At 42.4% G+C, this 18,001-nt stretch overlaps 1 protein-coding gene across 1 annotated transcript in view; it reads right to left on the reverse strand.

Moving 5' to 3' along the window:
- The window catches only part of hspg2 (heparan sulfate proteoglycan 2), a 103,988-nt gene extending 86,511 nt beyond the window's left edge, over positions 1-17,477 (reverse strand). Inside the window, exon 1 of the mRNA XM_069660946.1 lies at positions 17,106-17,477. Coding sequence (XP_069517047.1) covers positions 17,106-17,174 — 69 coding nt within the window. The 5' untranslated portion in view covers positions 17,175-17,477. The remainder of the gene's footprint in view (positions 1-17,105) is intronic.
- Positions 17,478-18,001: the final 524 nt, after the last annotated feature.

The following is an 18,001-nucleotide window of genomic DNA, read 5'->3' on the forward strand; positions in this document are numbered from 1 at the left end:
AGCAAGCATGAAAAGGGTTCTCTCATCTTTAACATTAATCTCAAATTACCAGATAAAAATATTCATGCGAGCATCACAGGGCTAAGCGCCTAATAATAACCATTAATATATGAATTTTACACTTTCATTAACACTTGGCAAAGCAATTCTCAATGAGTTCATGGCACCGCAAGGTCATCTGATACCGAGGTAAAAAAGATGATGGCCTCCGTTTTGTCTTCAGGCGTAAACAACAGGATTCACTGTTGCTCTTGTTTCATTTTTTATTTAATAATGCTTCGGAGGGTGCTCCTGCTCTTTCATTATGCATGAGGTCACTAATACAGGATCTGAATCTGAGCCGTCACATCAAAGAGCCGGGTAAATAATTCTCTCTGTTTAACGTCCATATCAACTTTCTTCTGCGTTTTACATCACGTACAGCTGGAGCTAATCTCATATCCTTTGAAGGGGACAACACAACGAACAACTGCGAACACTTTAATAATCTGCAGTAGAATCAGAGGAACATCTAAAGTACAGATGGTATCAAATCCCAGTGAGGGTGCCCCAAATCCAAAGCACTTCTTTCTCTTGCAGAAATCGTTATTTACAGTCGACGCGAGGATCCCTCATTTAAAGTAGTCACTCTTATAAGTATTATAAATAACTCCATTATGAATGCCCTCAGCTGCTGCAACGTGACATACAGTATGCTGTGGAAGTTTGATGCTAATTCACCAGCAACAAAGTAAAGCCATTTTGTGCCTTTGCCATTTCCTTTCCAAATGCCAGCATATTTTCCAGGTCGTGCAGGCTTGTTTTTTCGGGTTATAAAACAGGGTTGGAAGAACACATCGGCTACTTTTGGGAGAACTGGTGAAATTGAGATGCAGCGGCGAGTTTGACTCAACAGCTCGACAGCTGCTGGCTGTTTGCATCATCCGGAGACAAAATCCTGCTTTCATTCTGATCATGGAAAGTTGTGTGAACGCTTGGGAACTTGACTGACCATTCTCAACGGTACCAGCGTGCACCGGGTCCAACGATGACGTAATGTAGGCAGATGCAGTGAGGAGAATGACTGACACTTGGTGGAGCAGGTGACCTGTATAAATCTATGTCAAAAATCGCCACTGACCGACTTCCCATGCATTTCGACAGGAGATCTACGAGGAGGTGGAATTCCAGGGGGAGATAAAAATACCTCAGCTGCGTAGCTGCAGGTGTTATTACACCCTCCTCCAGAGGCCCTGCAGCCAGAGTGGGTGCAGGACAGAACAGGGTGCAAGGTCCGGTGAGGAGACGTCCTGAGACCTCTGATCCGCTTCAGAACAGTCTTGTTTACCAACGCCTTACTGCATCAACATTTATACTTAAACAAAACTGCCGTTACTCATTACTTTAAAGACATGTAGGGATTGCTTGTGACTGCATATTCCCCACCAGGAACAGCCATGTGGTTAATGGTCGTGCGTAGGAACTTGAATTCAACATGCCCCCCTTTTTCAAAGGTGCTTTTGTGCACGGCTGCCTCAATGTAAAACTCTACACATGCATTTTCCAGATCTATCGTCAGAGAGGTTCAGTACGGTAGGCAGTCTGCTCCTGTGGTTGGCAGCCCCCTCGCCTCCCCTTTTGTGGTTAGACCTGGACAAGAACCAATAAACACTAAAGAAAGCCATGTTTCAAGAAAGTAGTGGCAGGCACAGCCAATTGCTGCTCAGCATACGGGCACACCCACATCTGTGCAGCACACCACTCCAGATCTCCTCAAATTGCTGAGCTCCTGAGAGTAAGAATGAGTGCCTTACAGCCTATGAGATTGAGATTCAGTTGGATGGCAGTACAGAGAACACAGAAGAGAACGATTAAGCAGTTTTGTTTTGACAGCTCCAAATGTTTAATTCCCAAAAATAGACACGTGTTTTGAAGCAAATCCGCCCCCGCTCTTGCTCGCAGAGATGTGACCTTAAACTTCAGCCTAACATGGGACTTTCCTGCAGGTTCTCTTCTGTGTTTGCTGAAGGAAGTCATTTATTTCCCCCAATCCAAGGATCAAGGCAAATCTTAACCACCCTCCAAGAATCCAGCCAGCTTTGCTTCTTTAACGATCCCCTAAAGCAGAGGAACGTGAACATTCCTGAAGCCAATTATCAGGTTCGGCATGTGAGAGGGGATCAGGTGCCCACTTTGTCAGCATCAAATGCCTTCATTCTGATTGGCTCTCACCTTCTCCATGCACAGTTTAAACCCCTCGATTCAGACTCCCTCCGTCACCCCCTGACAAAGGATCAAGGGGCAGGACGCTTTGCAAAGAACCGGATTATGCTCTGGAGGTTGGTTCGAGAAGAAGGATCTGGGGAATCTGAGTGATGGGAAGTTTGGATTTCCCAAGAAAGCCCTGACCCTATATAGGATTAGTTTACCTGTATATCTCAGGGTAACCTCTGGCCACTCCATTAGGGTCATGTTTCATATTCATCTTCTCTGTATTCCACATCGTCTATACCTTTCCAAGCCTGTAAATGTGCAGGAGCAGGAGCAGTCAGTCTTTCCCTTGTTTATGGGAAAGATTTATGAGAAAAATCACTTAAAACTTTTAACAAGTTTTCGGCAGCTGTTGTTTTAACTAAACAGTTGAACACAAGTAGCTCCTTATACCGTCGCAGCGCCTCCGACTTTAGAAGCAAGTTTGCAAATCCAAACCAGCCGGTCTCGGAGCAGACTTTGGATAAGCAAACTAAGAGAGTGCAGGATGAAGATATGGCCATGAATGAGGGCCAGGGGAAAAGCTGTTGGATGAGAGATAAAGAGAAATCCCGTCATTACTTTTGTCCAAGGTCAACAAGGAGCCTCGACGAGAGCCTCTTGAGACTTCTCGGAGTTTCCCTACATCATGTGCAGTTTTGCAGGCCTCCTTATAAAACATGATGCGACACGTGCTAAAACATTCACCAACAAAATCACAGGTTATTTTAATTTAACAGCTATATCCCTTTATTGCACTAAAAGCAACGGCTGAAGGAAGGAGTATGGTAGCCATTTATTGCTTTTTAATGGGCTTTCCATTAATCATCGCTACTTATCCTGTTGAACCTCAGATAAAATGTCCATATGACTCATGCTTAAAAGCTATGACTTTGTGTATTTAGTTACCGACTGTATCAGCGAAATAACCTTCAGTATATTAACTCACCTAGACTGGGAATCTTCCTGTCTAGACTGTTTCCCTGCAGGGATCATTCACCAGTCTGTCCCTCAGCAGTCTAGCAGGTCGTGGTGTGGTTTCAGGTACCGTGATTCACAGATTGATTAGGAAAGCAAACGATCCACTCAGGAACAAACAGATTCATAAAACAAAGCCGTAAATATAACTTCAAAAGCTCATCCTGTGTAAATACTCTTCAGACAGCAGGCAGTATTTTTAGCCGTGTTGATAAATCCAGTAGCACGTATATCTGGATTGTAAGTGTGATAAAAGAGTGTTTCAGCAAGCCTGACAGCTTTCCTATTTTCCCTTAAGAACTTAGGGGAAGGAATTCCCCCAGACGGGACCACGCCTGCTGGATCTTACGCTTTGAGAGCCAGATAAAGTCCCTAAGCTAAATTAAACACTTCCTTTACATCACTTATCCTTCCTCCACCAGATAGTCCCAGAAATAAACTGCGTGCATGTTCAGGGAGGAACAATACCTACATGCAAACACAGCATTCACTACAGTGTCAACAGACAAAAACAGACCGGATTCCAATGAACAATTGTGAGTTTATACTACGTCAGCAAGAATGGAAATCTGTCCTACTTCAAGTTACTGTAAGGCTAGACACCAATGCCATATATTCATACTATATAGATGAAGGATTGACTTTTCATAACCTTTTTGAAGTCTTCTTTTTAACTGTAGCATAATAGAAGAGCAAGATTTACGACCTGTATTATTTGAAAACAAAGGTATAAGAGCCTGAGCCAAGCCTATGTTGACTTAAATTGGCTTGGCACTCGATTAATAAGCTTTGGTTTAAATAATGCGGTTAAATTACAGAATTGTTGAAAACCCGTCTCATCATAATGTAGCCTACGGCACCTTCATGTGGGGGCCAGCACACACACAGCATTTTAACAGTGCCATTTCACAGCACAATTAAAATTAAAATTGCCTTGTAGGGGTAAAGTCAATACCTACATGCAGTCTTTCTACACTAAGGATGAAGCTAGCATCAATCAAATGTTATTTGTACGGCGCCAAATCATAACCAAAGTTATCTCAAGACACAAAAGGAGCAGGTCTAGACCGTAGTCTTTGTTATGTTATTTAGAGAGAGACCCATCATGAATCCGCCATGAGTAGCAGTTAGCAACATTCATATAATTTGTTGTTGTCTCGCATCATTCCTTTTAATTTAACCTAAAAATAGCTCACCAATAAAATGTATCATTTGCAGACTGTGTTATGAGAGGCAATGGAGAAAACTTCCTTTGATTAGACGATGAACATATTTTCCCGTTAGCAACCTAGCTTGCGGAAGTTAGCAAGTATGCTAGCTGGAGCTCTTACCCAATCTTCAATAACTCTTAATCATTAAATAAATGAAGTAATGCCCTGAACAAAAAGTAACGAGGGATTAACAGCCGAGTACAAGAAATAGAAAGAAGCTTGGAGAGCTATCATGTCTGGTTATTGCTGGCATGTTCCCTGCTTGTTAGCTTGTAAGCAATTAGCTCACCACAGTGGTCAACAGTAGTTAACCGGCTGGCTCTACAAGTACACCCTGCAATACAACGCCTCTAGCACCGTCTATTTTTTTATTAAGTGCAGATGAATTTTTATCAAAGTGGCTGAAATAACAAGACGCCATTATAATCCCACTGTTAGGTAGCTAAGTGAAACCACAAAGCCATATTGTGGCCATTTATGTGGCAGACATATACCCTCACAAGCAGAGGCTTTTTAATGACGCTGGTCCTTTCTTTGTAAAAGGCTCCCATTAAAATCCGCCAGAGGCAGGACATTAATGTAAGCAGTTAACCTAAAAAAGGTGGGCCAGTTAAACAGAAGCCCTAACTCTATTAATTTAACTGTTGTCATGTGGTTTCAACATGTGTTTCACAACAGAAACAAGGTATGTTACAGGCTGTTGATTATGACTGAAGCGATCCCAGACATTATAAAGACATCATCAAAGACCACGCCAAAGTTCTAAATGTATTATCATCATTTTTAGAGCCCCAAACATTCGCTTCCACCTGGTCTGTGTTGCTATAAAAACCGACGTTTACTACATATGTGATGACGCTATAAATCTACATCATATCTGTGATTTCATTGTTCCTTGAGGGGCCAGTTTTTAAAATAACGCTGCAGGGGGGAACAAATCTTTACCTGCTAATTCCCTTTAATAACACTCCAAATATAAGTCATGCAGGCTTAAGAGAACGCGTCTGGCTTTGTACCAACTGCACAACAAACCCCAGGGCCGACATCTGACAACCATAAACAAAGTCTGGGAGTATCTTCCTTCCAAGAGTTGACAGACAAATTTCACCTGTCCTCATAATTCAACAACAGGCCTTAATTTGAAGGTGTTCACACACCTACGAAGACATCTGTTTGCCAGGAGTTTATGCAATAATACAAGAAAGCAGGGGGGTTAACCTGGCCATTCATTGGAAGCAGATGTGAGGGATCCACTTCCTACTATAATAAGAGGTAATTATAGGCAAGGGGCCCTGTGTGTTCGTGTGAAAATACACCGAGCTCCGGTGGTTAATCAGCGAAGTGAACCAGTCAGGTATAGGAGAGAAGACAGTGAAACTAACTACAGTGTGCTTTATGTGTGACTCATCACTGAGCTAATGGACAAGCCAGCACAAGCCAGAAGTCATGACCTCTAAGGGGAAAAAAAGAGGATAATTTAAGAGTCAGCTTTCACCAGAAGGGTGACATCACTCCTTCTGACCTTAGTGACAGTCCTCTATAGATAACCTTTGCCACCTCAGACAATGTGCAATAACATAATAGCATATTTCCATGATTAAATTAAATGAATATTTTGTTTGCATTTTGAAAGATGAACCCAGTGAACCACGTGAAGGTATCCGCGCCAGCAAACACTAATTCCTCTGCTAAATTCCAACTTATTCCCGCCCAGGGGTGAGGTGGGATGAGGCGTGACTGACAATGCATGCTGTCGTTTAGAATATGATAAATATTTGGCAGCAACCGTTTTAAATAAATGCTTTTCATTGGTAATGTGTTCTTTAAAAAGTTTTTGAGACGGGGCTGAAAACATTTGTTTCCAGGGATCCAACACATTTTAAAGTGTCAATCAGGGTTGAAGTTCAAACTTGCATACAAATAGTTTATGGTGTAAGCGTGCTCTTCTGTTCTTCTTTGAAATATATTTACAGGGGCCATTAATCAGGCAGCAAGACAGAACAGGTTTGAATCAGGACTTTTACAATTGTTATATTTACATTTTCATGTAGACTAGGTTGTATATTATGGGTGGAAATATGATATCAAAAGCAGAGCCCCTCCTCTAGGCTGCAGCAATAGTGCTGACTTGCCCTGAGAGAGACAGCACCAGGCCTGATCAGACCCTAATCTCTGCCCGTCTGTCTGGCTTGTTCTAAAAAACAAATAGGCATGAAAAAACAACTCTCCTCTCATTCTTCTATTATCTCCCTTAAATCTTGTGTTCCATTATTCCTGCACAGGGAAAGCCCTGGTGAAACAACACACTGAAGAAGACTGATGACTGAGCCAAACAATCTGACTGCAGGCAAGTGTTGGTGCCAAATTGTAGCCCCTGGTGTGCCTCCATCTACACCCCTTGTACCCATGACGGGGTCATAATAGAGCCTCAGCAGGTGGAGCCTGGTAGGGAAGACGGGGCCTCTTCGCCCTGGCACAGCTGAGAGATCCTCCTCTATGTGCTCACAGTCCACATAAATCACACAGGCCCTCAGTTCAGGGGAAGAACCATTTAATTACTCCTTTTAAAGCAATAATTGCCTGACTTGGCTGGAGGTGCTGCCTGCATGAAGAAAAAGACTGATGATTACAGAAGAACACCAAGGTCGAGAAAGATCTGTAATTTAGATTAGCAAAACCAATGTGCGTACCTCGCATGGTTATAAAAAGAGATGAAGGAAAGGCATCTGAAATCGTCTTATTACGCATGTCACAATTGAACTGTATCTAAACAGCTGTGCATGGATTTTTAAAGAATCTGAAGCGCTCAACAGCTGCTGCTTGAGAGCATATCTATGTTCCCAGGGTTCCTATGTCAATGTCCTCTTATATGGCACATTAAGAAGACTTTATAGAGCCTTATAGTTTCTCAGCTGTGTGTTTTCGCTCTTTAAAATGTTCAATGTATGTTTCCTCGGGTCAATACGTTCAAATTAGCAGAAAAGACAGTTTTCTTGACTTTGGACATCTCTTCGTTAGCCGAATGGGCCTTCACCGTTCAAACTGCATTTGAACTATCCATCGAAACATTCATTCTTTTACAATTTAAACTGCTGGAATAGCCCATACCAATCTCTTACAATCTTAGAGAACATAGGAGCCTTGGAACATTGGGATGACCTCCTGCTGCTGACAAAACGCGGCCTTGAGTGATGTGGTTTTGCAAAGACATTGTTGGCGGTCACCAAGCACTTACTGCAAACTGTGCGAACTTAACCGAACTGACTCACACTTCCAAAGAAGTTGCATATCCCAATGTCAGAAATAGTGAAGAGCAAAGCTATTTCCAATGGATTCATGACGAGCTTTCAACGGCTGGTGTCTCCGTCCATGCTACCTCTGATAAAACAGTAAACAGCAACATTAGGAAGCTCATAAACAAGGTTTTTTTTGGCTGAGGATTTAGATGATTCCCCATTCCTCTGCATCAACAGATGGTTTGGGTGGAGAGAAAATTATATACAGCCGCTTTAGTCTCAAACCACAGAAATTCCTATTGCTTTACCAACTGCTTTACAAGGCCAAACTTCAGCTTCGACAGGCCTGCCAGGTACTGGGCAGACTTGCGTTCTGTCAAGCCTCTGGGCACATAATGGATGCTAAGCTACTTCAATGAGCGTGGTGGTTCTGCCGTCTTTGTAATTCTTCGTCTTAAGTTGGCAATGCATGAATAAAGATAAAATCTGTAATACTTCACTGGGCTTCTTTCTGATGGCTATCTGGATCTGTTTCAAGAGTGTGTTCGAAAATGATCAGGCGACTCAACAGGGATGGTTTCCTGCCGATTACAAGAAGCTGTGATTTTAATCTAGTGAAACGCTCAACCACCAACAGGGTGCACATTCCTCTCTTATCAGGGGCTTGATTTTCAGTCCTACAATTGTCTCAAGCAAAAGTGACAGTCTGGTGTGCCACTGTTTCCCCTTTCAAACAGAAACATGCTTCTCTTGGAGTATCTTGAAATCCCGATCAGCTAGGCGGCATTTCCAGTTGAAACCAACCTTATGCTTAGCTTTGCTTTGCAAGCTGGCTTTCGTAAGAGCAATACCACATAGGCTTTAAAGAGTTCAGAGGGAAGTGTGTTTGTAGAGTTTGTGGCCTTTTAAGAAAGAAAAACCCAAGAGAAAAAGCTTAAAGACTAGTCAGAGGAGCATTTGTCTCTAAGGTATGCTTCAGACAAAGTAAGGTCCGGCTAACTGGCTTACTAACTACAGAGCTAACCAAGTGTTATGGACCTGGATGCTAGCAGAGTTTAGGCTAACGTAAAAAATAAGTATGTAAGATAAGCAAAGAAGCGTTCTTAAAAAACAAAGAATAAAAAACAGACACTTTCATAGGCTTATCATTTAAAAACATGTCAGCTGGAAACATTAAAAAAGTCAGCCAGAGACTGTGTTTCAACCAGCTCATGGAACTAGCATTAGCTTAATTAGCTAGCTAGCTAGCTACATTGGATTAAATCTCCAGGACACTCATCATTTCAGCTTGCAAATTCAAAGGTTGCCATCTTGAAAAGAGAAGCCTGCTTTAGTCTTCCTCTGTCTGAGTTCACAGACTCTGTTTTAAAGTTAACAAGAATTCCTGGTGGTGAATCTGCCAGCTTTAGCCAGAGCAGAGAGCTTTACAGGCATAGCAATAGTATCTGAGCGGGGTGTTTGTTAGAGAACGGCCAATTACCAAGTGTCAATACATGTTATTATAAGTATGTTATTCTTAATTCATTGTAAAATTAAACATTATATTATACTCTTATTTATAATAATAAGCACTTTGGATATAATGTTATGATAGTTCTCTTTCAGGAAAAGTCGCTCACACAGCCTGAGATATGGTCAAAGTCTCTTGGATTAGTTTAAAGTTGACTTTTCATTAAATCACAGTATGTGAATGAATGAATGAGTGTGTGTGCGTCTGAATCAAAGCCTTTTTCCATTACAACACAGTTTGGCTCATGGCATGGAACATGCATCTTCAAAAGCAGCAAGCCTGGATGGACCGAGCACTTCTGCTCGGTTAAAGCACACTGTGATGGAAAATCATATATTACATTCTAGCTGAGAGAGGAAAAAACAAAACAACTACGGCTTGTACTTTAGTATAATTAAGTCCATGGGAATTCATTAATCCTTAGTTCTGGCGTGTTACTTGCCAAGTTGTAAAAACGTGTGAAAACTTCTGTACAGCTTTGCACTCTGTGACCAGCTGACATACAATCCAGATAAAGTAGACCCTGCTGTGCGAAACATAAAACCCTGCTGCACTGTCTTTAATGCATTAGAGAAAGGCAAAGATGGAGAGGAGATAAGGGGATGAGTAAAGCTTACTAGTAGAGTAATGAACGCCCAAAACTACTGTACAGATTATGGGGATTTTAGAACATAAACATACTTGAGAGAGAAGATTTATGTCGTGAAATGGGGGTTGGAGAAACAACAAACACACTGGGTGTATTTCAGCATACATAGAGCAGGACATCTGACCTACACAGGAAAGCCTGAATAAACTTTGCTTCAGGGGAAATAGGGTCTTCTTGTCCTGAAGATAATTCCAGGTTTCATTTCCCCCAACAGGATGGTGACTCACCATGGGACCAACGTTTTAGACCATCACAACCCGCTGCACCAAAACAATAGACCACAAACCCATTTGTTTGTCTGCTCGGAGGACATGTCATCATGGAGACAATCACTTCTCTAAATTCCCTTCCTTGCTACCAGAGACATATGTGGTCAGGTGGGTAGAAATGTGTTTACTACAGTATAAATCCTGGTTTACCACGCCTTAACAATGTGCAAGGATTCACAGGATTAAAAGCTACACAGTCCTGTGAGAACACAACTGTGTGGACGTGTGTGTAGATGTGTGTATAACAAAGTAAAAGAATTGTTATGTCTCCAGCGACGGCAGCTGACATGATAACAGAGACCAGACTGGTGCAGCTCTCTTCCTGTCTCTCCTGAGGGCCTCTGCAGCCTCAGTGAGGGGCACAGCCGAGGCCCAGTACCTGACAGTTGAACTCTTTCATAAACAAGCAGCAATATGGTACATATTAAAGCTGACATTTTAAAGCTCTATACCCCTTGCTACTTTTGTCTGTAACAGTATAAGGGCAGGAGATATCAAGCTCTCTTCAAACCCCAAATTGCCTTTCACTAAGCTCTGCCCCACTCAGCTACCGTTTCTTTGCCTGTTAAGCGTTAGCAGGATGACGCAGGCAGATTTTACATTCAAAATATTGTATTAATTCCTGACATAATTGCTCCTTGATTTCCAACAGAGGTCGACAAAAGCAGGCATCTGATTTCTAGCCAGCAGCCGTTTAATGTGCCGGCTCCCATAACAACTGTTGTGGGCAGATTTAGCAGCTGTAGCTAGCTAGCTAAAAAAGCTAACGTTAGCTCAAAGAAATAGTTTAATATGCTGTCTCCAGTTGACGGTTCAACAAATCCTGGTAACTGTCTAATTTGCCGATCAAAATCAAAACTGTCATGGGTAGATCGAGTAGCTATGTAGCTGTAGCTATATAGCTAACGTTAGCTCACTGAAACTGTTCAAAAAAACGGTCTCCAGCTAAAATGTTTATGTGCATGTTTTAAGACAAGAATCACGTAAGGGGTGTTGAATATGTAATTGGTGTCTAACTACATACAGGATAATGTGTTAAAAGGCGGAGTCTGAAGCTAACAGGTCACATGCAAAACGTTAGCATTCTTGTAAAACTGCACTGTTGAGATGGTTAGGCCGGAAAGTATAAGTAAAAACTCATAAGCAGACTATTATTTCATTATAAAATAACCACTTGACTGCTTAGCTTACATACGTATTGGTTTTCACTTTCAACTTCAAAAGAGAAAGGGCTTTACATTGATGACTTTAGCTATCGTAATGCTATTACTGCAGTGTAAGCTTCCCCAAATCCAATCAGGAGAAGAGAAGAACTATGTTTAAGTTTAACACCAGAAAGAAGGCGACTTTTTAAATGGTATTAATATTACAGAAAATAATTTGCATAAATTAATTAGTGGGGCTTTTTATTTGTTTTCAGCCTTTAGATTTGCCGCAGAGCTGGTGTTCAAAACAAACAAGCCTTTAATTTGCGAAGTCGTCTAATTAATTAGGCTCCTGAAGAGCAGCAGACGCGTATTCCTGCCAACAAAGAAGCTCCAGAATTAAGTTAAAAGCAGAGGGAAGTTGGTGTTTTCCCTCTATTTACTTTTCACTGAGCCCATGAAGTCTGCAAAAAAGACCTCCCTCTGGGAACATTAAGGGTTTACCAACAGCTTAGGCGAATTTGCATCTTCTTAACATCTTGTAAGGATGGAAGGCTTTCATTTAACAGGTAGAGACTTGTTGTACAGTAAGAGGAAGTGGAGGCAGGGCGCTATGAGTCTGAGGGAGTGAGAAATCATCAGCTCTGATAACACACCAGGGTAGGATTTCTGGTACACACTCCTTGGGATGTCAGGGTCAAACGTGGATTTAAAAGACAATGAAGAAAAAAGAATGATAGCATTCCTTTAGAAAACTTAAGTACCTTGGAAATAATCTATTCTGTTCACAACACACAAAAACGTCTTTGCTGAAAAGGGCAGCAAACCCCCATCAGAGCAGCTGTATAAGTTGGGAGGGCCCATTCAAGACAATGCAGAAGCTCCCTTGAGCAGAAAGCAGAATGCCCAAGTGACTTCGCATCAATGCCGCCAGGAAAGACAATGGCAGATTCAATGGGGCACAGACGACTACAGAGCACCTTCAAAGGGGGAAAGTGCCATACAGTTAACTTAGCATTTCAATGAATCTCTAATGAGTGCGGGCTGCAGTGCAGCCTGGGAAAAAAGCCTGGTGGTGCAATGTGAAGAGATTGAAGACAGCTGGGTAAAAATCAGAGTCTGTGCAAGTCTATTGTTCTTCTTATCTTATCAAGCTGAGGGACACAAGTTAGATCTAAAGCTCAGTTGTTCTAGAGAAGCAAAGCGACTGTTGGCATTAAAGTAAATCAGATAAAAGACCTGCTTGCCAACAATGAGTGTATATCAAATGGCAGAAAGAAAAATCTGATTAATGTATCAACTCTTTTCATACAAGCATCGACAGGACACAGGGAGCCAAAAAATGTTGCTATTTACTACAACAAATAGTTGCTGACGATTAGCTGTTGTTATTGCTTGTGTTGCAGTCTGTCTTGTGTCCTGGAGACATCCTGTGACCTCACCATGAACCCTGTTGGCTTTATTGCGCTTGTAGCTCCATAACACAGGAATGAAGAGTGATATATACTTCGCTCAAAACATGGGCCAAAGGGCATTTGCTTTGTCTGACATCGATATTTTTTTCCACTCCCTAATATGAACGTTCACGTGTCACACGACAAAGACGTAGTTATTTTAAATGTTCTTGCCAAGAGATCCCTTGAAAATTGCTGCACTGGGGATTAGAGGGGTCATTCTATGAGGACAAAATGCAGAAATGGGTAGTAATGTGGCGTGTTTCTCAAAGGCACTTCAGCAAATCCGCCCACGCTGGGCCTGTTTAGTTAAAGAACGTCCACTTTGATCAGTAGGCTGCACTGCCTCCACACTACATTGATCACACAGCAAAGTTTAACAAGCATAGTCAAAGAGAAAAGAGTGAAAGCTTTTTGTTTTAGGTCTGCTCAATGCAACGAGGGTTGTAATCAAAGTGTGTGATGGCTTAAAACTTACAAATAACCCCAAATAGGTGCATTAAACAATTCTTCAACATAAAGATTCAATTAAAGAAGCTTCAGACTGATCTGACAATGCTACATAAGTGTGTAAAACAAAAGCCATCCACAGACTTCAGAGAGAGGAAACGCTGTGCGAAGAGGTGTGAATGGAAAGAGTGGGACTCTAGTTACAACAAGCGGCACTCAGGAGTATGCGAGCTCATGTCAGCACATGCACCGTGTTGCCGCTGTACCAGCTGAAGTGCAGCTGTGTTTGGAGTCTGCTCTTCAGTCCAACACGGACGAAACGTTGGGTAAAAGCACAATGCGTTTGCAGCCACAGAGCACAGTGTGTTGAGCGAACATGTATCTTTGTGTGTGTCAGAGGGTATGTCACAGCAAGGGTGGTGTGAAAACCCCAGATATATTTTATTCATCTTAAAGGCTTTGATGCATCTCCTACTTTGCACCGCAGCACATGTATCACTCTGATCTCTGAGGTTAAGAGAAAATATGGTTCTTTTTTTAGAAAACGCCTGCGTTGAATATATTCTAATAAGACGGCGCTGCCACTGGCTGCCGACTTGAAATGGAAGAAGAGAAAAATGTAAATCTTTAAAGGACCATACCGATGTTTTCACATCTTTCTGCTGACCTTTTTCCAAAGCTTCTACGAGTCACAAAAAGTCTATGTTGTAATGTAGATGCTGATAATGTAAATGCACTGCATTGATATGGTGCAGCATGGAGGCGTGCCTCTTCCAGCTAAACTGAGCTACAGGCTGAATCAATGCTGACCATAGTCTCACTTCTCTACAGGGAGCAAACAGGCTCAAACTTAAAAGGAATATTTGAGCATCTGTATAAAATGGAGCCGTTGTAACAGAAGAGAAATCCCCACAGATAGAGAAGGGAAAATGGTCGGCAAACACTGTTCTTTGTTTATTAAACACACAACAGCTTTTCTTGGCGTGCTAAACTTTCTCAATTGATTGCATTGCTCAAAGACACGCAAAGCATTAAACAAGTGACGTCAAATGGTGAGAAGACTGAAAACAGAGCAGCATGTGCAACTGCACACGCAAATTAAAAGAGAAAAGTTTAGAAAGCTCTGCAGTGGGAGTTAAACTTGGCTGTGGATAATTCATGAGGAACCCCCGCTGAACTGAGAGTCAGGTTCACCTCTCTGACCCCCATACCGGCCCAAGTCACACCTCACTGCAGAGTCAACAAATGCCAGCCCACCGGCCTGCGCTCCATATGTGCCAATGTGCTCGAGGAGGGGGCGAGCCACTTCAGTGCAGCATTGTCCCCTCAGCCAAGATGGCCTCCCTCCTGGGGCTATAATTCAACTATGCAATGTTTACTGAACCCAGTCTTCAAGCAATTATGTGAATGGGTCCAGAGGGGGGGGGGGGGGCAGAGCTACCCTACTGTTCAAACTGTGGAGTGGGGCCGGTGTTTGCACTGCTGTGCTTTGCAACTCCATAGAGTCAGTCCTCATCGAGTCTGAAAGGGAATTAAACACCAGGTAGCCGGGTCGCCACACACAGAGAGCGACCACCTCGAAGAGCCGAGGCATCACGCAGCAGAGGATGAATAAATCATCAGATTAAAATGTCGTCCGATGACATTTAGCGGCGGAGGAAAGGGTCGAGTTACACACATAGAAGAGAAAGACAACAAATTACGCCGATGACACGCTCTTCCGCCTATATAGTCATAGGAATCCAGGCCGCCCTTCCCCCAACTCCAGACCAACCCCCAATGAAGTCAAGGGACACTTGTGACAGTCTATACTGGGAGAGATCTCAGAGCCAAAATTATCAGCAGTGGTCTGATGTCATAGATCAGAAAACAATGTGGCCTCTCTCTCTCTTAAGTAAGACTCGTCAATCCAATTTCAGATTTTGGCGAGGCCAGCAGGTTTCATTGCACATTAAGCTGCAAAAACACCTGACTCTGATAATTTCTCACACTTGTACATGCTGTTGGTTCACAGCAGGCTATGGGAGGCTCATTTGTGATTGAGAGCTCCAACCCACCGAGAGTTTTTATTGACTTTGATTGTTTGAGTCGATGCGTATGACCCTGACATTCCAGCGCGGCGAGAGGAGGGCCCGTAGTAACACCAGAACGTGTGCGTAATTGAATCAAGAGAGACAGTCCGCCTGCTGTAGTTCAAAGTCAAAATGCGAGAAACAGATGCTTGTGGTTCCAGATAATTCAATTATGGCGGCACTGTTGGTCCTGGGAGTCAATCAGAGCTGTGGTTAAAGTGGAGAGGTCATCTCCTGTCAGAGGATGGTGGCCCTCTTGGGGATTGGAGAGCTTTTGTGCATCAATTATGATGAAGATGCGTAACTTTTGTTGACTTTGAGGATAAACTTAATGCATCTTTTTCCATCTATGCGATCTGACACAAGTTATAGATCATTTCATCCTTCTACCATGTCACCGCTGGATGTTAAATATACCCTAAAGTCATCGGCATAAAGCTTTTCAAACGTCTGGAATATCACAGCTCATATCCTCTTGTATCCGGCAGGTGAAAGATTTATGTCCGCTGGCCACCGCGGCGATGCCCCATCATTCAAAAAAAGATCAAATCAACACAGAGGACGCACAGATATCTCAACCATGACAGCTCTGTTTATTGGAGGGCACAAAGGTGAGAGACCAGACGGGACTTCTGGAGGGTGGGGTGGAGGCAGGGCGTCTATTCTCAGCAGCAAGGCAATGCTCATCCTCTATATGATTCACACCTCAGATATAGCAGAGTAAAAGTGTCTCAGACTGAAATATCGTTTATTACGCCAGGGAAATACCAGCAGCACTCGAGCTGAAGCGATTATTAGATCAACAGAAAGTTAGTTAGCAATAATTCTGATAATTGGTTATTTATTTGAGTCATTTATGAGGCACAATCTCAAACGTTATCTGTGTCCAACTTCTAAAAATGATAAGATTTGCTTGTTTTCTTTGTTTGTTCATCATTGTGAATTAAATACACTCAGGTTTTGGGATACTTGTTGGACAAATAAGCAATATGAGAAATAATCTCAGACCTCCGTGGCCAAATCTTTTGCATTTTAGGACGTATCAAATCACCTGTGAATTACCAGAATTTGTTTCCTAACTTGCCTCTCAGGGCTTTTGTAGATTGTATTAAATCTTCAAATCTTGCGCCTCTAAAAATGCTACAGTATAGGCTTAAACATAACGGTGAAAGCTGAATCAATAAAACCAGAAGAGGTATGTCAGCAAGACAAATATCCAATACTATGCATTATCTCAACTGCAGAAGGTATGAATAAATCACTGTTTTTCCCCCCTTTCTGTACATGACCCGAGCTTTTATTTTGAAGGATTTCCATCACTGAGTCATTAATTAGAAAGCTAAAGGAAAGAAGTCATTCACACTGTGCACAAACTAACAAGAAAAGCATGTAATAACTGCACTTTTTTCATGCACAGTTTGCCAAATTTACTCTGAAAAAAGTCGACTTTACACAAGAGTAAAGACATAAAGGCATTGTATGCAATGCAAACTTGAACTGCACTGAGTTTTACAAGTTGAGGACTGCAGGGAGACTATGAATAGCTTGTAACTATGGACAAACTTAGCCCAGCTTCACTCAACAGCAGCTTCTAGTTTGTCATATTACTTAAAAAAGCATCTTAACGGTACATGCTGATGTGACAGAGTGAGCTGAGAATCCTTTACACAACCCACATGCATGTGAGCAGACCGCACTATTTACTGAACATAAATAGCAACATCAACACATGCCTCTCTTTTTCTGCCTTTAATAGGACATAAAAGCACTGATTTGTAACTTTGACCTGACCTCCAGGGGGGTGAAAAGTTTCAGAGGTCAGATTTGTGGGTGAATGAGACGTTAAATGAACAGTTTGGAGTTTAAAAGTGAAGAGAAAGAGTAAAGTTTGAGCTGACTTACAGTAACCAGCTGGCATGTGAGTATCAAAGTGAGGATAAGTCCACAGATCGAAGTGGTCGGAGTGCCCATTTTCCACCAACCCAGCACAGGCTGCAGATTGCTGGGGAAAGAGGAAAAACCCGAGGTCCTTCACTGGAGCGGTGCAGCTTTTTTCAGACTTTTTCTTTCTCTGTGAAGAAACCCGGACTGCTGCTCCTCTGCGCCCCACACCCGGTGGGACTTCATCAACAGGTAAAAAACGGATCCTTTTTTTTCACGCGCTTAATTTGTTGATATTTGGCTGCGACGTAAACCAAAGTCCAAACTTTAGCTTCCTCTCTCGTGCACTCCGAAACTTGGGACTTGTTGTGTGCTAAATGTAGTCTTGCAAAGTCACTGGGAAGTCCTGAGCTGGGACAGAGCAGCGAGAGAGAGAGGGAGAGAGAGAGGGAGAGAGAGAGAGCTGCAGGAAAAGTAAAAGGCGGAATGGAATTCAGGGAGTGCTGAAAGAGAAGACAGCTAATCCCAGCGCGCGGAGACGCCACCTAGGAGACCCGCGTGAACACGACCACGCACGACTCACGTGTGTGGAGTCCGGAGAAAATGTCAGTGTGGTAGGCTGCACTTAAAGACGAAACACCTGTCTCTGATATTATTCATCAACTTTATGCCAAATGTGGAAGTATGGAGACCTTTAACTTACGTAAAAGTAGCAAAATTATATTGTTAAAATACTCCACTACAAGTTTAAAGCTCCTGCGAGGAGTTTTTCGCTGGTTATGAAACAGACTGAAATTTATTTTGATTACTCTATATGAGCTACAAAAGCAAACCAGACCATCAGCAACAAGACTGATTATTTGGATATAATTATTTTCAATGCCTGAAACGGCTGGCAGGGGTAGGTCTCAGACGAA

The sequence above is a fragment of the Semicossyphus pulcher genome, unplaced genomic scaffold (genome assembly GCF_022749685.1).
Source record: "Semicossyphus pulcher isolate SPU_LCO1_2020_fin unplaced genomic scaffold, fSemPul1.0.p SCAF_13, whole genome shotgun sequence".
Lineage (NCBI taxonomy): Eukaryota > Metazoa > Chordata > Actinopteri > Labriformes > Labridae > Semicossyphus > Semicossyphus pulcher.